This window comes from Bombus huntii, chromosome 7 (genome assembly GCF_024542735.1).
Source record: "Bombus huntii isolate Logan2020A chromosome 7, iyBomHunt1.1, whole genome shotgun sequence".
NCBI classification, from domain to species: Eukaryota; Metazoa; Arthropoda; class Insecta; order Hymenoptera; family Apidae; genus Bombus; species Bombus huntii.
In genome coordinates, this window is record NC_066244.1 from 2,843,815 (window position 1) to 2,866,848 (window position 23,034).

Below are 23,034 nucleotides of genomic sequence, written 5' to 3' on the forward strand. Positions count from 1 at the left end.
ACGTAATAGTCGTGAAAAACAAATTGTACGATTAATGACGTAAATAATTTACACCGGCAACGAGGCGTGGAATCAGACGCGTGTGATTCGACGTCCTCGTCGATTCCATGAAATCACATATCGCAACTGCTCGCGAGAAATCAGCACGCCGCAGACACGGGAGTTGAGCAAAGTTCTATCGTTGTCAGAATCGCTTGTTTTTCTGTAACAGCGTCATAAAAGTTTTGGATTCGCTGTGTTGGTTGCATATGAGGATATATATATATATATATACATTGAAATCGTATACACACTGCATTGGTTCGGTCGATAAAAATTGTATTTTTATAAATAGTATTGTACATCTTATAACATACACAATTATGAAACACGTTTAATTTACAGATTGCTAGTAGCCGGCTCTTGGTCAACGAAGGGAGCCATCGATAATTGGAAGATCGTTGCAAAAGATTCTACAGTATCCGCAGAAAAAACTTATGCGTGACACAAACGTTCTTCCGTTGTAACGATAAGCGCGCAGTGTCTCTCAACCCGAATACTTGTATCGAATTCTTTCGAACGAATAAAACGAATTAAAAATACGAACAAAGAATTCTCGTTCCATTAATCGTACGTGTGTATGCGCGTATGTGAGTAACATTCATCCAGTTCGATATTCAACACCTATCCTCTTACAGTATTTCCTTACATGTTACATTCGCTATTGCGTGAACAGTCTGTAAACGTTCGTAGAATCAGCGATCGTCCGTAGAATCGTGGCATTCGAAAGAAAAAGAGAGGCTTTCAAACGATCATTCGTCGATCGACATATCGCGATCGTAGGAACGCTTCGTTTATATCGATTTTGTGCAATCTTGGCTTGATAGTTTTCGGATTTATTTTAGCCTATCGGGCCCAACCGAGCACGTTGGACCTCTCGCACTACGCTCGAAACTCGTTGTTTTGCAGCTCGCCACGCACACAGTTCGCTAGCACGATCAATAATGTATCTCTCTCACCTGAACCGGCTATAAGCACGCCGCGGTGTATTTCCACCGCATTCTACCGAAAATCGTGGAAATGCTTTGCCATGTGTGACGCTTTGGTTGCACGTTGTACGAACGGTGATAATCGAACCGCGGATTATTGCTCGTGAGAAATCGACGAACGACGTTAACGATTGTATGCTCGTTGGTTCTTGATTACGAAAACTTGATTTCGTCGATGGGCGGCGATTCTACCTCTGCTGCTGTGTCGTTACCGAATAAATAATCGGAACACGATCGGCAAGTTGAACGGGTCGGGAAGCTCGATGTTCAGGTAATCAAATGTCGCCACGAAAATACTGTTCACTCGTTGACCTCGGTGTCACGCGGAGGTGTTCGAAGGCTGCGCCGGAGAAAGAATTTCTCGAAGGATTTTCACGGGTTTTACCGTACGGTCGTGAGCATAAAATCCACGCGACGTGGCTCATGACTTGGTCGAGTCTCGCGAAAGGCAACGAGAACGGTCGAGAAAGCGAAAAAGAAGGACAGAGGTTGCCAGTGAGTAGGGAAGAGGGAAAAACGAAGGAGACGATCGAGAGAAGAAAGAGATCGACCACCGCCCTTGGTCGTCACCGATGAACCAGCGTGTGAGAGAAGCGGAAAGAGACAGAGAAGGGGAAGCCCGTCGTCGGCGTCGGCGTCATTCCCGGCTCCTGCTGCAAGCCTTAGTTCGAGGCGGAGGGCGTCTTGGGAGGCTGGAAGGGATTCCATTTCAGACACTCTGGATCGATCTCTTTGTAGACGGGCCCCCGTCTCTTCACCCTCTCCTTATAGTCGTCGATCACGTCCTGAAATTATTTCAACGGTTCTCCACTGGTTCGCCTCGCTTTTCTATTCGTTTCCTGTGACACGACGACTCGACCTCCTCACTTGGAAATCGTTCCTTTTTAGCGGAACACCTCGACCAATCGTACGGAGAAACGGTATACACTTTTGACCGACCCTTTGACTATCGACCGCCGCTTCAATTGCGATATCGCTCTTTGACCATTGGTACTTTGATTTCGAAGTCTATTAGTATTTTACCTGGACCATGAAGGGTGAGAGAAATCGAATGCGAAGAAAAGGAAGGACCGTTGCGGAACCATGCGCAATACCGTTTCTCCGTTGCATGGCGAGTTCTGCGAGGTTGATTCCCCCCCGCGGAAACTGTTTAACGTAATTTACGAGCGTATAAGTTTGGAACAACGAAGTCACGTTAGCCGATGATTTCGTAACGAATATCTGCTTCAAGAGCTGGCCTCTACGAATCATGAGATTCGATGACACGCTGAAGCTGACTCGAGGGAAACGGGGAGACGTAAGACAAACTATCCTTGCACGGGGGAAATCCTTTCTCTGTTAGGAGTCTCGAGGCAAATTAGAATAACAATGAACGGCTTACCTGTTTCTTCAGAATGATATGCTTTCCCTTCCAGTACTTCATCATGCCGAGAGCTTGCAGGGTGCTGACGATGTCGTACGAGTCAATAGCCATCTCCTTGCTGATATCTGAAAAACAATATGCAAAACGGGGCGAATGGATAGCGTCGAGAGATTCGAATGTCTCGGACAACGCACGATCTCCTTCTCTGTATCGGCGCTCTTAAAATAACGCGTCTTGTAAAATCAGTTAAAAGCGTGCAAGGCGTGTGCTCCGCGCCCGGTATTGTGTTACCTTTAACAGAGAGTTCCTTGCCCCCGAAATTGCAGAGGTACTGCAGCAAAACGTCCTTCCAGTAACTACGATACGAGATCAAGCCCAGATCCGACAGAGGTTTTTCGGGCGAGCCAATCTTTTTCTCCACCCTGGTCAATAAGTAACCTGCGCAAAACATAGACATAACGTTTCGTTTTTGTTCGATTTGTTTGGCAGGAATTTGTTCGCGCGTGATCGATGAGATATCGCGGGGGGGAGAGAGATCAATAAACGGCTGGTGTAACGCGGTGATCGATCTCAAATGTTTTAACAAAAACGACCCACGTCAAATTTTTTGACTTTTTAAGGAGCTACGTACATTTCAGGGTCTATGTGTAACGGATATTATACAGAACTATCCATGTTCCGACTTATTGCGGAATAAAAATTTACATAGTTCTCGTTAAAAGCATCTCCTTTCTCATTTGGAAAAGGATAAAAATCGACTAGAAAGTGTCTTCCTCTTCTATTACGAACCCTCCGATTCGATCGTTAATCGATATTCTGCGAAGTTTATGGTAGAATTTTCCCGAATTTGTACGAAGAATGAAGTAACAACTTCTAGAGACTTGTTATCATTTCCTCCGTAATATCCTCTCGTTACTTGGCCACTACATTACGCCCTTGTGCACGGACCACTAGACGGACTATGAAATTCCAATTGCACGAGATACCGGTGGCCGTCGAAGCCGCATAGGTACAGAGACCATGCGCGCGTTCACGTGCACACACATAATATACGTCTCCATCCTGAATCGACGCCACCACTATAAGCCATTTCTGGTGTCAGTGACCGACGAAGGATGAAATGCCGCGGCGCCAGGGCCGTATCGAAAATCATTTCAACTTGGTCTAGGATATGCTATTTCCGTCGAGGCTAACTCATAGTAAATGTCACGAATCTATTTATAAAACTAGTTTGTAAGGACAAGAGAAAAAAGACGATTGGCGCGATAATAAGTGCGGCGATTAAAATTCCTAGCGTTTCTAAATGGAGAAAACTCTGGGAACTTGTCGGAGTATACGGCACTGGCGATGTCCGGCTGCTTCAGGAGTCTGGTTGAATGTTCGTCACGCCTCGTTTGTGTCCGATGTATCCTACGACGGTGTAGGTACCTATCCGCGAAAAATCGTCAGAAAGAACAGTCGGAAGAGAGGATTCTCGAATCGATTTCGAATGTTCGTGAAATCTCGCGCTGCTCTTCCTTCTCTTGGCTATTGCAATTAGACCATGTCCGTCGATGGTACTTTCGGCGCACGAGAAAGACAAAACGGCTGAACGAATCGCGACACGAGCCGCCGTTTAAGGTTTCTCATTCCTCACGCGTGAACTAATTAACTAATTAAATAAATTGCATCGGCGATGCGGGACTAAAGAGATTTCTTCGTTTATGGGTCATCCGTTATATTTCGTAAGAAGCAGACACGCGCGGCCTGTATTGATTTCGCATCGGTATGCCGTTATTTCTAAAAAGACACGCGAAACCATTGATCCGAGAATATTCCAGCGGCTATTTCAATACAGTCTAGCAGAGAGAACTTTTGTAACGAACGTGCATGTACACTCGAAAACGCGTTTCGAAAGGGGCTATGTCCTCGAATCGTTCGCAGCACGACGTACGTTAAATGCCAGGAAATATACGTACGGCACAGATTTCTGGAACTTTTGTTGGTATTTTTCCAAAAATAAAAGTCGATCGGAGTACAAGCACGACGTCGAACGAGAAAGTTTCGATGCTTTTATGCACGGAATGAGCAAACTCCGATCGACTATAGTTCTCTTTTACGTTCGAGATAACGACGGCTCTTCCGCTTCTCAGACACGTCGATGTCGGTTTCCAGAACATGCGGAAACCGTAAAGTTCAATGACCAGCAGTGGTCAGGCGAAATCCTCGCGGAAACATTTCCAACGAGCTCAGCAACGTTCCCGAAATAACCGCGGAATTCTCATTATCCGAATAATCGAGGTCAACGCGATAACAGTGTCTCGCGATTAAAGGCGAAGGAAAAAGAAGGAGAAAAAGCGGCGTAGCAAAGGTACGAAAGAGTAAGGAAGGGTTGGAGAGAAAGAGAACATACTGCCAGGTGTTGGGAGAGTAGTACGGCAAAAGGGAGGCGAGGCGATTTTTACAGAGTATCCGAGCAGCTCACGAGGACCGGTCCTGTGCCGGGATTATTCCAGGATGTCCTGGAGGCTGAGGGGTTCAACGACCATCCTTCTCCTCCTCCTCCAGGCTGCTGGACCCCGCGCGCTACCTTCCATGGACAAAGATAGGACGGACGGTCTACCCTCTATCTCCGCAGTCACCGCCACCCTCTCCCAATTCTTTTCCACCTCCTCTTCGATTCTCTGGAATCGCGCGCTTCTGTCTCTCTCTTCCTCGTTCTTCGCGTCCCGATTCTACTACTACGGTGCGTTCTCTGTTTCTCGGTGGCACAGGGATAGCTCCGGGAAGGTAGCGGCGCATTCATTACGCGTTCGTTCAGTTTGCAGAGTTTTGGGATCGGCGCGGAACGCTGGATGCTGGCGGTGGTATAGGTGGTGGTAGAAAATCGAGCAAGAAGAAAGGCAACGCTGACTGGAAGGACGAGAGAATAACGAGGAGGCGAGGGTCGAAGAGGAAGCGGCACTAGCAGCGGTAGCAGCAGCAGGGGAGGGTGGATGGATCGGCGTGACAGCAGCTCGGTAGGGGAAAGCTTCGTGGACTCTCATACCTCTCCACTGCGTGTTGGCTGCCCTACGAGGAGGAAAAGGGCGTCGGTAGCCCTGCCAATCCTCCGCCCTACGAGGCTTCCGTGGGGCGAGGTCACCGGAGGTCATACGATCGCGAGCCCTATGCCGTTTCCAATCGAACCAGGTGGAAATCATCGTAGGGCCGGCCCGTGCTATCTCGCTGCTTGCCTCCTTTCCTCTTTCTTCTCTTTTCTCAAGTCCGAGAAGGATGCCGAGGGTGTGTCTGACCGGACAATTCGTTGGCACTTGCTAAAGTGTCAGTTATCGGTATTGTTTGATCGAACCTGGATGCCGCGTTGTATCGACGAACGGGTATCGCGATTCATGCGTAACATACGTCTCCTTCGATGCGGAGGTAGCAGCCACGAGTTATGCGAGCACGTGGTCCGCCCGTAACTCCGATCCCACGCGCAATACGAGAGAACAAGAGGTAGCTAGAGGACAAGAACACAGCGCGTTTCAGCAGGTAGCTAGCGAATTTCCAGGGAAACCGTCTCTATCGAATTTTTGCTAGAAATTTCTCCGTGGAACAAGATGCATCAGACACACCCCGCGCGCGCCAGACGAATCCCGTTCGCGACTGTGTGCGTGTACGCGCGCCGGTACGGCGGTGCTCGTGTGTATAAGCCACCAGCAGGTACAGCGCGGCAGCGGCCAACTGTACAGGGTTTGTGGGGGTCGATCGATGCGGCGAGACGCCGGGCGTCGCACTTTCCGCTAACCATTCCACTCCAACCTACGCTCTCCATTATCCGTCACCACTACCACCGCGAGATCCTTCCCACCACCGTGCTACCATTTTACCACCACTACCATCGCGCCGCCACTTCTAGCACCGGCAGCATCGACACACCACCACCACCACCATCACTTCTGCCACCACCAGAGAGAGAGAGAGAGAGAGAGAGAGAGTCCAAGTAACGTCTCTCGCGCCGCGACGCGCGGCATCCCCTGTGGAAAAGCTGCCAGGGCTAAAACCCCCAACTACGATTCCAACGACTCTCGTCCGACGCATAGTACGTCGACCCACAAGCCCAGCCACCTCTTTCTCTTTCACTCCTTCTCTCGCTCTCTAGCCCCGTCCTCCCTTCTCCCAGAGTCTGACGTGCTACCCCTACGAGCGCGACCCATACTTCTGCCCCGACTCGTCGGCATCAATGAAAATGACGTCACGGCAAAAAGCCCACGTTTAATTATCAACGCTACGCTTCGCGGTGTACACGCGGGCCCGCCGCGGACGCCGGAAGAGGGTTTTCGAGTCGAGCGACTTTACGCCAACGGAGATGCTCGTAACTCACCGCCGTTGTACTTTTCCCCCCCTCCTTTCTTTCTTTCTTGTTCTCTTTTCTTCTCTTTCCTTTTTTCCTCCTTTTCGCATCAGCCTCTCTGTCTCTCTTGCGAGCTTCCCAGACGAGTAAATAGGGGACAATACGGGCAAACGGACCTTTCCGTTCTTTATATCCGGATCGCTGAATTGAAACGCGGCGAACAACCGAGACACACGAATCGATCGCGTACGCGCGTCTTAGTTTCTTTTCTCTTTCTTGCGTCTTGCGAGGAACCTTCGTGTCGCGTGTATCGGTACAATCGTTACGTACAGATTAAACAAAACAAGATGGGCATACGCGTTGTCTATCCATTTACGATAACTGAACGACGAACGACGCATTTCGTGAGAAGCAGTCGCTCTTTAAAGCTTTTGGCGATTTGGACTTAGGCGCCACCTTTGGATGGCTGCGGTTCTTTAATGACAGGAAACCATGGAGACCGTCGTTTGTCGGGCATCGAGGTATTTCGGTAGCGCGTGCCAGACGAGGCCTTTCAATCGCAGAGACCGCAAGAGTCGAAGAGAAATCATGCCACGGAAACCGCGGAGGCGTTCCTATAAACTCCGGTTCCTAATTCGGCTATCCTTTCGATTTCATTCGGAAGGATGTCGTCATACTCTGTCTCCTTGGACTCGCCAAGGTTGAGCGGTCTGAACGCTGTAAAAACTCGTACGAGTATACTTACTGAAGTCGATCAGCAGTCGGCCGTATCCCTGACGTTGATAAGGCGGCAGCGTCAGAATGCAGGACACGTTGTAGTTGAGAAAAGAATTCTTTTCCTGAAACATAACGAGAGAAAATCTTATGTATCCGTTCTTACTGGCAATCTCTTTGGTACACATATGTACGTGTCCGAAATTATTGATAAATTCTTTGTTATTTCGACATTCGTTATACGTATTACTCTGTTTGGAAATTGGATTCGATTATTTTATCGTTAGTCGTACATCGTACTTGGACCACTCCCAAATCATTTATTTGACAACGCGAGGAGAATGAAAAACGAGGCGGCATCGCGGAGAGACGTCAAAGACCGAAAGAAACGATTTTTTCTTCATTATCCCGATGACGTACGGAATGAAGCCACTCTGACTATCGGGGCTGCATTTCAAAGGTCGAGAGACAGGCGTGTTTACGTGGAAAAGTGAAATAATATTTTCTCTAGTAGCACGGTCGTTAGCACGCACGACACGCTCCGCCCAGGCGACTGCGTGTGCAGTAGACACAATCAGCGGCTATTATGACGTTAACGCGACGAAAATGCGTCGCGTCGCGACCTTCGTCACGCGAAAAACACAATGGGTTAACGATATTTTGGACGACGCGACGCCTCGTTCGAGGAAATCGTAATGTGTTTTATTAAACGGTCCTTCTCCGTCTCTGTACGGTCGAATTTGGCTTTTCGCAAGGAATGGTCGATCGGAGAAACGGGTGAAAACGGGATGATGGAAATATCTCGTTTTAAATATAGACCTCGGTTGCCTTGCGAATGAGCACGTCCATTTTTCGAGAACGTATTTTTACCGTGACACCAGAGTGGGCGTACACCTACGGATAGTATGCATTCTACGTGTATCGCTGCCAACGGCAGATTAGATAAATTTCGCGTGAAATTACATCTATACTAAATTCATGGGAGTGTCCACGATGAACTCGAAGTAAGGAAATCGTAGTATGGCGACACGTGACCAAGGTTCTATGCACGAATTTCGATTGTTTCGATTGCCATCGATCTTTCAGCTCTCGCAACGTTTCCCACTGAGCAAATCGGTTTGGTACATATATCGAGGTGCGTGCGGAGAGGTGGCATGCATTCGATGGAAAGTAAAAAAGGAATATAGGAAAAGAAATGGAGGCGACAATCGTATCGTGGGATACCAGTTCGGCTAGGTAACGACCGTCCATCGCAATACAGAAGAAAGGAAGATCTCCTTTGATTCTTCGCGTTAAAAAAACAGGCGGTTTCGCTTAATCTCGGAAGCTGGATTATCGGCCGCGTTTTTACGATAAGCTTCGTTTATCACCAACCACAACGGACAAAGATTTCGAATGGAAAAGTGGGCTACCTTCGAAGATCGCGTAGTTGGCTCGAAGGAAAGTTCGCCGAGTTTCGCGGTTCCACCGGTTGATACTTTTGGGAGCATAGCGCATAGAGTCCGCCGTTGTTAATCATTGCACGCCCCTTGGTCCCATTTCGTCGGGCAGCAGTGGGCCCAGTACGACTCGAACACCCGGTATTTCCGGCTGTGGCAGCCGTGCTGTTGCTAACTGCCGAGTGGGGCAGCAACGGTTCGAAGGACACAACTCGAGAAGACTCGCCCATGCTTGTACGGACACGTCTATGTACAGTACCTGGCTGTGTGTCTGTGTTGGTCGTAGGATGAGAAAGGAGAGCCATATACAGGGTAGAAAGAGATTCTGGTGGAGGGAGGGGTGAAAGCGCAGAAAAGAGATGAAAGGTGTGGGCCCTATGTACGAGTGTGTCGTAGACAGCCATCTCGATGGACTAGTCAGTCGATCCAATTGCTAAAAGCCAAAGACGAAATACGCCAGAGCCGCGATACGCAACTCGGATGAATTTTTAGAAAGACGAAGAGATCCGGAGAAACGTGTTCGTGGCATCTGACAGCATTGGAGAGGGACACAGAGAAAAAGGAGAGACGAACGCGAGCTGGCGAGAAGGAGAGGAGAAGGGTAGAATCTGGGCCCCGCGACGTCCTTGGGCCAGTAGTCTCTGCTCCACTCAGGGACGTCTCCGAGTCCCCACTGTACGAGTTCCACGTAAGAAAGCCCCTTACACATCGCTTTTCCTCCTTTTTTCCTCTTTTTTCGTTTCTGTCTGCTAGTCCCCCGGAGAGAAGGCTACTACCGACGACGAAACGATTCGACGAAATCGATCGGCCACGCCGGCTCGAGTCACGTCGTCGCGAAACGAGCCGTGTCCCTTCGAGTCTTTCTGCTTAAGGAGAGGAAAATCGCGGTCGATCGATTAACGTTCGACTCCATGAGTCAGACGCTTGGATCGCGAGCCTCTTTTCGAGCCTGACATTCCAAAAGCACGACGCTCGATTCGAGTCTACGCCAAGATGAATTCGGTACAGCTTCTTTTATAGATATAGCGGACCGGAGAATCGATACTCGGTCTCCTCCCGTCTCTTTTCATCCACGCAACGCGGCAAGGTGGCGCGTATTAATTGCCACCGGTGACTCTGACCATCCGGACAACCAATCGTCCTTCCATTCTTCGATACGAATGTCTCTAGGTCGAGATAGCCAACAAAAAGCTACTTTCGTATTGGAAATATCCGATGCCCTACAGACGAACGCGCTCGTCGGTGCATAATCGTGGTAGCTAAAAGCGTGCGATTACTTCCATAAATTACAGACGTCGAACGAGAAGACGGGTCGAACGCTATACATTTTTCCGTATCGTGTTGCGATTACGCCTCGCAGCGATGATTCTCGATCGAATTTTCGCGCTGTTTCTTCCGCTTCTTTTCCTCCTGGAATTCTCCTTTGGTTGTTTACCGGACGATCGCGAGTCCCGTGAACAAAGCGACGCGACTCGACTCGCGGCCGATGATAAGGAACGCGTCGCGTCGTAGTTTCCTATCCAACGATCTCTACAGCGGTCGTAGAAAGCAGTTGTCTAACGTCGATCTAAAAGTCTTTCGACCGGTCAGTACTCTTTTCTGCGTATCGTCGCGTCATGAAGTAAGAACGCGCAACGACAGAGGCATCGGAACGCGACCGATCGACCGGCTGTTCGTTCTGTCTCACCTCGATCCCCGACCGCTTATAAACACGTCGCATAGGCGGGACGTTGCTGCGCAAGTGATATATACGCGTAGGTGAACGAACGTCTACGTGGCGGGGTAACGAGATCTAGCTAATAATCCTCTCTTTTCCTTTCTCCCGGCGGATTTGTCGCGACAGAGAGCTGTTCGCACTTGCGGCGACTTCGTATCAGGACATGGAATTCAAAGAGAGTTTATCGATTAGATACGATAATGAGGTTACTAGAAGTTAGCGTAACAGGGACAAAAGCAAGGTTAATTTTCTCATTGATCGTTTAGCAGCCAAGTTACTCCGTTTTCGATTGCTCGATGAATTTCTCGATGGTACATGGTCGGCATATGGTGTGAACGTTGCTTAAAGGTTATACAGTTCTTCGCGACGGTCACTTCTATATTTAGATGCACCGAGTTTCCTCCTCCACTTTCTTTATACCGAACAAAGCGTTCCTCTCGACATACGGGGTGTACGCGAAGTTCCGTGTACTCGGCGAGATCGGAACGCGAGAAATTGACTGCTTTCACGTACGAGTTTGCCTCTAATGGGGCAGAAAATATTCGCTACAGGGCAATCTACGAAAATGTTCACGAACTAGCTGCTAGGAGAAATTTCGTTAACGTCCAAACGCGTCTTTGTTCGTTCGCGATTGTACCGATGACAACTGGGATTTACGGCCAGTTATGGACAGAAATAAAGTAAAAAGGGAACAAAAAGATGGACCACCTATTCAGAAGCTAGAGAGTTCTCGGTCGAACGTATCTGATGAGGGTTGTCCCTTGGGACATTGTAAATTCAATATCAATGGCAGGTATGTATTCGAAAAAGCAGAGGGTTTAACGGCTCTACGGTTTAACCCAAGCACACCATCGTTCCTCTGAATCCAAAGAGAAATTGTCACGACACCCCGATAGGTTTCCGCTGGTCCATCGTCCCCTGTGCGAAAAATTTTGCGGACTTATTAATTATCTCCGTCCTTTCGCTCCCCTCGCTCCTTTCGAGCGAACACCGCTTTCCTTTTGGCCCGAACCCAAAGCGCGTTCGTCCGTTCGCTTGTTCGCTCGGGACCCCTTGTACATTTCCTGCGTATACATATACCGTTCAACGGTAAATTAATCCAACGGACCTTCGTTCGGCCAACGAACAGCCGAAAGTCCTTTGTACATCCGAGGAAAAGTCGAAACTTTCCTCGGACTCTAGTAACTAGAGTGGAGTTTGTTGACACGGTCAAGAGTATCGAAACATTTCTTGGTTTCCGTGTTCATACGATCACTCTTTGGTACAATGTCAACGCGAACATAACTGTATCGAAGACTATAGATTGGAAGTTTCTTCGACATAGCTGTTCGTGATGGCTCGTTGATCGTAAAACGAAGACGCAGCGCTACGCTGCCTGGGACGGTAAAGAATTTCGAAATGGCCATTTCTGCGGCTGGAACAATGAGCTTTTATACGATCCTACGGTATTGAGAAAAGGAAAGCTCTTGTGCCGATATCTGATCAATGCCGCGGCGATGTCTATTAATTCCGTGGACGAGTGGAACGCTGTCGACGTATACGTTGTTTAATTCCACCCATGCGCAAACGGATGCTACAGGGACGATGTGCACGTCAGAGACGTAGTTAGACACGATCGGAATATGGGCTTCCCCCTCGAGAAATGTATTTTTGTCATTAGATTAGTGCTCGCTAATCTCGGACGCCGTTGAAAAACGCGAGATCGAGCAGTGTGCGTATAACTCGATTCTCTGTTCGTTCGCCCGCGAGTATTTTTGCAGCGATGTAAAACGAAACTGCGTAGAGATGCGATCGTCGAGGACGGTTGGCCGAGAACAAAGGTCAAGGTCTAAAAGGAAAACGAGCAGTAACATCCGAAGAACCTGTCGGGCCTGGTGGAATCGGCATAGGGCGACGACGATGTCGCGTTTGATGTCGCGACACGAGTACTGACCGTACTCAGCTCGGGAAACATCAGTAGGTAGCTTAGCCACGTGGATTTTTTTTTAATGCGTTCGCAACCAAATGATAGAAAGAAACAGAAAAGGTGACGTGCAAAAGATGGTACGGGAAACTGGAAACCACGAGGACACACTTGCGGCTCTCTGTCATGAGACACGACGTGGATAATGACATCGTGGTCGAGTACGCGCGAAAAGAGAATTAAAGGGGCGGAGGGTAAGGAGGAACAGCACGAAGGAGAAGCGCAAGCAAAACTCGTAGCGACGACATAGCGAACGCAAGGAGATGTAGGAGATGAAAGAAGAGAAGAAGAATGTGAAGGAAAAGGAGGACTAGAGCTAGAGCTCTACCCTACCCCAACTTCTAGGGACGATGTGTATTCGGCGGGATTTGGTCGTGTGAACAGGACTGTCTGGCATCGATCGACCCCGGTCGGGGTGAGGTTTTGCAGGGAGGAAAGAGGAGAGGTCGAGGGGAAGTCCGACCGAGGTGGATGGAGGTGGAGGGTTGGGCGAGCCTACCCCAACCTCTTCTCCAAGAGGCCGCCGCGTATCGTATCGACGACCTCTACTACTACTCGTCCTCGTACTCCCATGTTACCCTACGTCATCCCTTTCCTTTTCTGCTTTCCTGCAGTCCCTTTCGCGCGCCACCACCTCTCCCCTTCCACTCTCTCGTTCCCTTTTCCGCCTCGCACCACGCCTGTAGGATATTTTTAAGGAAAATTGACCGATTCTTTGACCACCTTCCTTCCAGCCGCTTTCCTCCTTGTCTCCTTTATCTTCGCCTCTGCTCCTTCGTTCGTCCTTTCTTTTCCTCGACGACTTGTCCTTTCGCGGCTTTCTACTTTCGTCTTTCGGTTCGTTTATCTTCCCTATATGTCGTCCAGTCGTCTCTTCCTTCCTCGCGTTTACCCGTCCGTTTTTTGTACCTCAAAGGCGACGCGTTTTATAATTCTCTTCCAGCGACTCCATAACAAATACATTTATCTGCGAAATCAAATTTTTCCGCCATTCAAAGCGATCCTCCGGCGTTTATATTTAGCCTCCATCCTCCACTCTTGCGTTCCCCGCCTCTTCAGTTACCGCTCTGTCTGATCCTTTCCTTCTTTATACATCGTTTGGGTATAAATGCCTCGGGCTCCAACTATTTACATATTATGTACAACCAGCCCTCATCCTCGTTCCTCGAAAGGGTAGAAGCGTTCGCTTCGCTAAATTTCCCCGCCGCGTTAACGGTTGATACGATAAAAATCGTTTTGATTCTAGTCGGCATGGTCTCGTCACAAACGTACTTCTTAAAACCACTGTACAGTCGCGTATTCGAGATACACCCATCCCATTTACGGTTGTCTCATTGTCGAAACGAAAAAACCACTTAGAAGGAGACAAAACGCAACAATTTTCAGAACAACATCCTCGTCCGTTTAAATTCCTCCATGACTTTCTTCTTTCTTCCTCCCCAACGATTCATATAAATGTTTTCTTTTCTTTTTTTTGCTCCTCTCGTTTCACGATCCTCCGCGTTCTCTCTTCGCTTTCATTCGTTTTTGTGCACACGCTTTTGCCGGATCCTTTGCTCTTTCGGAGATATAAACGCTGTCAGATCCTGTCTATTTATTGCGTTGCAAGCATCGGCCCAACGTCGTTCTTCGACCTGCAAATCTGTCTCTCTTTTTGCAAGCTCAGAGATAGGTACCTCCCTCTTAATCCTTTTCTCTACGCCGCGTATTCCCTTTTACCTCTTTCCTTTTCGTTTCTTCTGCCTCTTTCCTTCCTCTCTTTCTCTCTCTCTCTCTCTCTCTCTCATTCGCTCGTTCGTTTCTAGAAGGTACCCACTCGCTCCATTTCTGTATGCATTATTCAGGACATATACAGTGGAACGGTTCGTGACGGGCTAACTGGCGCACCACCGGAAGTTAGGCAAACGAGTCCTGAGTAGCCGTGGATCGTCGCGACTTCACGGATACACCGTCTACCGATTCTCAACGCCTATTCCACAGTGTTTTACTACCGTAACTTCGCAAAGCTTTCAGAACTTTTCTTACAGAAGGCAGGAATTATCATCGTTCTTTACTTACACCACACTGCGGTACTAACGCCAGCATTTCGATCGAACATTCTCCGTGTCTATTTGTCGAATTCGATAGAGTAACGTGATTAGAATACACCATGTCGCGTCTCACAGATTTATTCTCGCTTTTAAGACACTCTGCGTTGTCCCCATCGAGAGACGCTCTTTCATCCGTATCATGGCAGCAGCAAAGGATGAGTGTATTGTGGTGTGTAGGTGCCGGTGTTCGACATGCGTGTCGTGTTCCTCGTCGTTCTTTTTTTTCTTCGTTCACGCGGGATCCTGTCTGGAATACCTACGTAAGAGGATATGCCGTCGTCTCGTTTGCTCGGAACACGCCGCATACGCTCAGCCTGTGTGTATTCTTTCCTTGCCTCCGAGACTCGAACCTTCTTGCTCCGAGACGATGTCTGGCCGGGGATATTGGAAGTAGATACGTCTTCATTGACGCATTAATTGGAGGAGCTTGCTTTTCGAGCAAAAGTATCGAGTTCCTGTCGTCTTAAACTTTTTTCACCTTCGTACTCGATAGGTTAATTTTTACTTTGTTCCTTCGAAAGGTCGCGAACGATTTTCGACTGTGGAAACGAAAGGATCGGACAGTGTACATCTTTTGGGGATTTTTCTGCTAGAAAATCGTAGTACGGAGAACGCGTTCAAGTATGTATATTCAAGTATAACGAAGGGATCCTCTCGATTACACGCATCGTCTATAATTCGATACGTGGAGGATGATCGGCGGAATCGAGCACGAAGGCTATCGAAAATCTCGTTTTACTAGAACAGCCTGCTGGATCCTCGGACAGTGGAAGGTATATACAAGGATTTCAGGAGCAGGACAGGGCCCCGTTGTGCGTATCTTGGACCCGATGGCCCCGAAAACCGGTTCCGTCTGGATTTCACGTGACACGCGTTTCTCCTTTTTCGGGGATCTAAAGGAATACGGGCCTCGCGAATATATAAACTGTATTGCATTACGATTACGAACGTCATTATTGTCCGTGTCGTAAAAAACAATTATAAGCGTCATAAACGTATTACGTCCGTCACAGACACGTTTAATTCAGTGCGCTCTCGCTTAGATCATCGGATCTGCGTACGAACGTTGGACATGGTCCTTTTCCTACGTAATAAGTACAACGTTACAACTCCTATTGCGATATTTAACCGTTTCGAAGCTCGTTTCTTCCTTTCTTGCTTTATCGTTTTCAATATTTTCCTTTAACCTTCGAGGACGAGTAGGTCCTCAAGGTGGCACGAAAGGAAGCTAGGGGTTGAGAGAAGGTTGAGACGCAGAGCGACGAACGAGAAAGAGGCAGGGATTTCTCGAAATTCGCCGGAGAAGCTTCTTTTCATGTCTCAGTAATCACGGCCGGAAGCTGTAAATGTTCACGCCTCGAATCGACCCCCTTTTAATTTCTGCTCGGCTGCTTCGGAATTGATAAAAATTCTACGTCACACGCAGGATGAGCACACCGAGTGGCGCGTTAATGTACCAAAGGGAGGCGTGTATGGCGTGGTTAATAACGAAATTTATAAATTCAGTAGGTGCAACGCCGCTCGCTCGTTCGTTTTGCCCCCCTCACTTTCGCGCGAAAACTTCCACCGGATTTCTCGCCTCTCAACGTGTTCACCGCGTGCACATTGCCACGCAGCTCGTTCGACGAAACGTGGGGCGAATCATTCAAGGTCGCAGCTAGCATCGCCCAAGGTCAACGTCTAGATTTCCCCGAGTTAGTTCGCTGCGCCGGGTCAATGTACGGATTACTCAAGGTCAACGGCTGTCTAGCTCGGGTCAATGGCCTCCAGTCTCAAGGCCAATGTCCGGATTATTCGAGGTCAACCAAGGGGAGAACCGCAAGATACGAAGAAGAAATATCCTAGCGTACTATCGGACAGTTCGTTCGATCAATAGATTCCGCGAACGAGACTCTCCTTTCCTTCTTCTCCACGAATTGTTCGAAAGACAATTCGAGTCATCTGTCTCGACCGAGCGGTCGCGAAACGATTGCTCGAAAGGGAGAGCCAGGAGGGCAGGCAAAATTCAATTTGTCCAGGCAAATATTAGTTGGCGAATTTGAAAATGCGGAAACGACGAGACATCGAGCGAATAGATAACAAAGAGATTTAACAGAGGGGCAACGGCGAAGTTCGTGATAGCGAAGAAGAAAGTCGTGGAATGGAGACGATGTAAGAGAAAACTTGGAAAAGAAGTTGAAAATTTCGGAGGTTTCAGGTACCATGAAGAAATGAGATGAGAAGCAAGAGAAGGAAAGAAGAAATGGCGCTGGTGCAGAGAGAAGGACGACGCGGCGAGAGCATAGAAAGACGTAAGAGAGAGGTAGCAGCAACGGGAGTAGGAAGTGTCGGACGAGGAGGAGGAGAAGGTGGTGGAAGAGGAGGAGGAAATAATAACGACCCCGACGTCGCAGTGCCGCAGAAAGGTTGACGACCCGATGCCAGGCGACGCCCTCTCTCCCCTTGCTGCCCTACCATCCCTTCTCCATCGTCCTCTGCAACCATCATCCCCCTTGCAGCAGCTACCACCACCGCCCTCGGCATCCCCCACTCGTATAAACCATCCACCTGGTACTGCACGTCGTAAGCGCATAGCGTACGTACGCCAGAGCCACCCACCCCCGTCATCCCTCTCTCTGTACGTCGCCGCCACCACCACTACCACCGCCACCACCACCACCACCACCACCACCACCATCATCCTACGACCGTCTGGCCAGGGTCGGGGTCATTGAACGTCTATAAAGATTTTGACTCCGCGTTACTGCTACTGCTGCTGTGCCGGCGTCGCCGCCGCCACCGCTGTTACAGATGCAGGAAGCGAAGAGCCACGGAGTACGCCCTTTTGTAAGGTGTGTAACGCAATCTGTTGTCCTGTAAGAACACGTTTTCGGCTCGTCTGTTGTAATTCGAGCGGAACGATCGATATCGAAATTATAGAATTATCCGATTTTCGTGAGACTGTCGCAGCTAGCTAGAGAACAACGATTCGAGGGACGATGAACGTTCAGTGTCCCTGGAATTTCAAGAACCTGGCTGAGGAGATGAATGCACTGCAAGTATTTCAGGAACAATATCGAGTTACGTAGGAAGAACGAGTTTAGCGAAGGAAAATAAAGCTCGTTCGAAATTTTCTAAGAAGACGGGCGAACAAATGTCGACGTGGAAAATACGCCAAGTACCAAAAAAAGGTCGGGGTATCCTCTGATAGAAGGATGAGAATTTTGCAGAGGCGAGAAGAACGAAAGAGACAGGCGTAAACGTTTGCGTGGGGCTGGAGGAAATTTTCGTCACCCTTCCTCCCTTAGTGAAAAGGAGTGGGAAGGTGTAGATTGGCGCGTCTTGCCAGGGTCAGAGGTCATTGAACGTCGGTAAAGATTTCGACTCTGGCGATGCTGTTCCGCAGTAAATAGGCGTGCGTAGCGCACGGCGCTCTCCCACCGACATCCTGGCCAACCAGACCAGGAGTGCTCGGGTAAAGAGGGGTCACGGATACGAGACACCCTCTTCGCAATACACACCCTCGTTCGTATAATCCCTACAGGCTACGTGAATGCCATTACGGGCCTAGTAAACCACAAAATAAAAACAAAAGTAATCTTCTCCTCTTGAATATCAATTTTTACGATCATTGCGGATATCTTATTCGCTTTGGAGTTGCGATTCTTAAGTTATGTCTCCTTAATCAATGACGTCTACTTTAAAATGTATCAAAAGTTCCCTTTTCCCGAACAGTTTTAATGCCTGCGACGAGACGTAATAATGGATAGGAAAGAAAAGGTCGATACGTCGTATTTTGGTGTACCACTGATCAAAAGAAGAGTACAAAGACGAGATAAAATGTCACTTTGTAATAGGCTAAACGATTTTAATATCAACCATGATGGTCGTACGATAGAGACGCCTACCACGTAAACGTGGGCACCATTTACGCAAGTGCTAACAGACACAAGTAAAAACAACAGACACCATCGTTCATGCACAGTCGCGCACGTACAAGCACGTGCTCGGCATTAATATCGCCGTTGGTAACTTGTCGCTACGAGATCCGTGCTAATAAGAAACGCCCCGAGAACTTTTCTTTTATACCTCGCTTGATTTTATTTTTTAACAGCATCGAATACAATCAACAAATGCACGGTTCATTGGCATTCTTCGCTTTCGCTACATCGCAACGTCTCTCGTTTGAATTTAGTAACCCGTCGTTTGCACAATTCGTATTGGAAAATAGTATCTTAACCTGATAAATGATTTATGAAAATATTTGTCCAGTGTTTCACAACAAGAAGACGCTTGCATCATTCGTTCTCTTACAACTTACTTTATAATTTAACACGTATTGTGCAAATGTTAATTAAAATCCACGTCGAAAGATGTTATTGGGTTGGTTGTTTACCGTGAATGTTAAAAAATTTTTGCTATGGTCAAGAATCCTTTCTTTTTACATCGCTTTATTTTTATTTAATCACATGAAATAAAAAACTCACCTTGCTGAAGTAACCGACAGTGTGACAACCTTCAGAATCACCAATAGTCATCACATAGAAGAGGAAAGGTTCAACATCGTAGTACAGAGTCTTGTGGTCCAAGAAAAATTTTGCCAACAAGCAGAGATTTTGACAGTACTGCTTGTAGCGTTTCCCGTCAACCTCCCACACACCTATCTTGTCCTTTCTGTGTACAGGGAATGAAACACAGAATATACAAAAAGGTGACAAGAGAAAATATATAAATTTAATGTACAACGCCTGCATTAGTTATACTTATTTACAAACCTGTACACTTCATGACCGGGCGGATGTCTCCATAAACATTTCTCTCGGTGCCTCCTTAGAACTTGACGACTTTTTGCGTATCGCAAGCAGTATTCACATAAATAAAGTTTTGGAGCGCGACTAAACTCCTCCGGATATGGACTTTGGTACCATACCTCCATCTCCCATTTTCCCATCTCGATGACTCGCGTGCCGCCACCATTTCTGCCTTCGCCATCGTAATCTAATTCTTTCAATTCTTTCTCCTATAAGAAAAAACATTGTATAATTCGTATGTGTAGAAAGTAGAATTAGAAAGTAGTACTTCCCAACTTACAATTTTTTCACTAGCGATTGCTTGCGCTTCCATAAACAATTTTAAATCGTATTCTGGTGTTAAATTCGTTAAACGTGGTTGACGATCTTTCTCGTTTCCTTGAAGTTCGCAACTGCTATCGCTTTCATTTCCATCGCCAGTGTTTCCCTTCCACTTGTTTCTCATTTCCCGCACTTTCAGCTGATAATTGCGCTGTTCTGTTGTTTGGTGTAAACCTTTCGGAGACTTTTTCGCCAAACATGCTACGGCCTTTTTCCTCTCTTCTTCTCTTTTTTTTCTATCTTTATAAAATTCTCTGCAAAGAAAACAGAAAAAGACTGCTTACTTTCTAATGCATCGGTAGGGTATGTTTATTATATCCCAATTAAATCTCACTTACACACAAGCTTGTGGCGTAGTGTTATGGTACAAAGGACATGCTTCTAAAGTGAAATGCGAATCGAGCTTTCCGGAAAGATGACCCCGAGAATCGCATGTTGGCACTAGGGGACATTCTCTCTCCTTATTTACGCGTGTACGACCATAATTGCCTTGTCCAGATCTTCCGCTAATAGCGTTCGACGTACTACTATTCTGTGATATTCTGTTGGACCCGGACGAGTGCCTGGCAGCGGTACTAGGGCCGGCACGTTTTACAGGTGATTTGCTGGTACTCCTCTTGCTCTCAGCTACTCTCGATAAATCACACCGGATCAGGGGAATTTGCAGGATACGTTTACACGCTACCGTTTCCGTACCTGAGAACCATACTGCCGCCGTAAGCAAAAAGACTGTATCTGCATCTTAGGACACCTTGGACATGCTTTTTTGTATACGAAATATTTGTCCCATCGACCAGAGGATTCCTACGACCCACATATATGTCCAATCCATCCATCCAGAACCGCAAATACTGCATTTTTGTGTTAAGGAGGCAGCATAGAGTCCTAAATCCACCGCCTGCAGAAAATTCTCTACCCGCCTCTTTTCAAGATACTCATGCTAAGAATTCTGACTTTATTCAATTAACTAATCGAAATGTATCTATAAATATTTACTACGAGAGAACGGTGGTACTACAGTAACAATCTACCTATACATATTGAAATTCGCAATAAGGTTGCTATAAAAGATCGGTAGGAGGAACTGAACTTGTGAAGAGAGAAAATACGAAAACGGTTAATTAATCTAAGTTCTAAAGCAACGTTGTCCAGTACAAATCGATACAGGAAAAAACAAACCAAAACTAATACATACTCAGGATATGCAACTAATTATACTTGTAACAATGTAAAACATGTTAGAAAGTATTTAAAAAGTATCAATTCTTTAAATGAAAACATAACACATAAAGAGATAGGAAGGAAACATAAGCTTAGTAATGAAATATCACATTCGATAGCTTATTATACAAAATACATATACAAAATATATTCGTACCTGTATCAGATTCCGAGTCGCTGGCCGCTTTTGTTTGAAGATGAAGAAACTTGCTACCTTTCCGAGTCTGAAGCTTCCGTTTGCTTTTACTTGTTGCTTTCGTCGCACCCGTTTCTCCATGTTCATCCATCTCCTTTTCACTAGCGGACGCGTCGGCTTCATCTTCGCTTTTTATTGTACCTATAAGGAAGCAAAATAAAAAACACATTCTGTTTACTTATAAAAAATGATCAGAGTTAATAACACCAACTGTTAGTTACCTTGTCGTTTCGTACACTTTTGTGGTTTCACAGGAGCAACTGTTGCTGATGGTCGCTTTGGTGGAACATTTGTGGCAGCACCTACTGTTGTACTTGGTTGAGTATCTTTTTTCTTCACTTGTGGCTGTGGGCTTGCAACACTTTCTGACGATTCAGAGTCAGTGCTGCTATCTGTAGAGCCTGATGAACCTGAACCTGCAGAACAACTTTTTGAACTCGCGGAACTATCTGACTTTTGTGATTGTGCAGCCTTGGTTAATAAACCTAACACAATAAAATAATTAATTTGAAATTATTAATGATATTAATGATTGTATATGTTATGAAATGATGTCACATTTACGTACTAGGTCTATTTGGAGCAACTGTTTTCTGTTTTGCGTCATTTGGTTTTGATTTAGATTGCTGATTTTTTGGATATTTTGCAGAACTATTTATAGGCTTAGCTGAATTAGCTTTTGTTGGAATACCACTGTCACTTTCACTACTGTTTTCAGGGCTGAATATGCTTTTCTTTTTCAATTTCTTTTGTACAGGTTCTGAAATTGTTTTTGTGGATTTATCAGGAACTTTCCCATTAGTACTTGTAGAGGCTGTCGAGAAAGTACATCATTAATTATTGAACGAAACTATAGTTGCTTTAAATAAATGATTTTAAATATATATATTCTTACTGCAAGGCTTGCTTGGCTTGTTAGCAACTGATTTAGAATTTGGTACATTTTTTTGTTGACTTGTAGTAGCTATTGATTTAGCAGGTGGTCTCTGTTGTTTAACAACAGGTGCTACTGTAGCAGTTGCTTTTGGTTTGGCTGGTAGTTTTCTCTTTGCTGTTGTTTTTACTTTGCTTGGCGATTCTTCTGATTCTGAAGAATACACTACAGGTCTATTCTTTGGTGGTACCCTTTCTTTGTTTTTATTTTCTATAGATGGAGCAGTAACTGTGTCAGTTTTGGATTTGCCATGCCTATTAGGAGGAAGTGTTGTTTTCCTCTTTGTCCTTTCTGTATCAGATGCTTTTTGACTATTAGCAGAACTGCTAGAATTTTCTGAATCGGATGAACTAGATTCACTGCCTGAACTTGAAGAACTACTGGATGAAGAACCAGAACTTGTTGTTGAGGTGGATTCTGAACTAGTAGCCTATCATTAATAATAATAACATATACATTAATTCAGATTTGTATTTAATATAAACTATGAAGTCAAAGTGATTGTATAACCTGTACAAGATGTATATACCTTCCATTTTGGAGTCATTTCTATAGTGCTATCTCTTAAATAAGCAACAAACGGTATTTAACATCATTTCTGCAATAATATCTGTACACCTCCCAGACATGTACGGAAGAATTATTTACAATAAACTTGATCAAAGCAACAAACCTTCCATTTTATATTTTGACTTACACATAACAAACTCACAACATACTAACACATATCACATATTACAGTCCTGCGCACAAGTAATATGATCTTAGGGCTAGTTTGAAAATGATAGAACTGTTTTGTCCTTCCCTTTCTCTTTGTATACAATGTTTTAGCTGATTTGCAAGTCATTGCACAAATAACTTATATTGAATGTTGAGATTTAAATATCTCAAATTATTCTTTAAATTTTAAGAAAATGAAAAAATGAGTAGTTTGTAAGATCGT

The 23,034-nt window shown here is 46.4% G+C and overlaps 1 protein-coding gene across 2 annotated transcripts; it reads right to left on the bottom strand.

The window, feature by feature from the left end:
* Positions 1 to 301: 301 nt before the first annotated feature.
* LOC126867541 (histone acetyltransferase KAT7) lies at positions 302 to 22,827 on the bottom strand. 2 transcript variants are annotated; one of them, XM_050622110.1, is made up of 13 exons: positions 22,621 to 22,827; positions 22,053 to 22,521; positions 21,726 to 21,971; positions 21,379 to 21,642; positions 21,119 to 21,298; positions 20,079 to 20,367; positions 19,700 to 19,994; positions 19,384 to 19,628; positions 19,096 to 19,282; positions 7,452 to 7,545; positions 2,683 to 2,829; positions 2,410 to 2,516; positions 302 to 1,813 (listed from the first exon to the last, which is right to left on the bottom strand). In XM_050622110.1, exons 1-13 carry the CDS (start codon positions 22,636 to 22,638, stop codon positions 1,691 to 1,693), a joined length of 2,664 nt encoding a protein of 887 aa, XP_050478067.1. In that variant the 5' UTR covers positions 22,639 to 22,827; the 3' UTR covers positions 302 to 1,690. The 2 variants fall into 2 exon arrangements, with proteins under 2 accessions (XP_050478067.1, XP_050478066.1); XM_050622109.1 differs by having other exon boundaries at positions 20,079 to 20,436.
* Positions 22,828 to 23,034: the final 207 nt, after the last annotated feature.

What these genes read in the sequence shown, in the direction of transcription:
- LOC126867541 (XM_050622109.1), bottom strand. An exon ending in CTGTCGGTTACTTCAGCAAG is followed by an intron (nt 7,546 to 19,095) that starts GTGAGTTTTTTA and finishes GTTATGTTTCAG; the next exon opens with GAAAAGAATTCTTTTCTCAA. An exon ending in CAAGGAACTCTCTGTTAAAG is followed by an intron (nt 2,517 to 2,682) that starts GTAACACAATAC and finishes ATTGTTTTTCAG; the next exon opens with ATATCAGCAAGGAGATGGCT.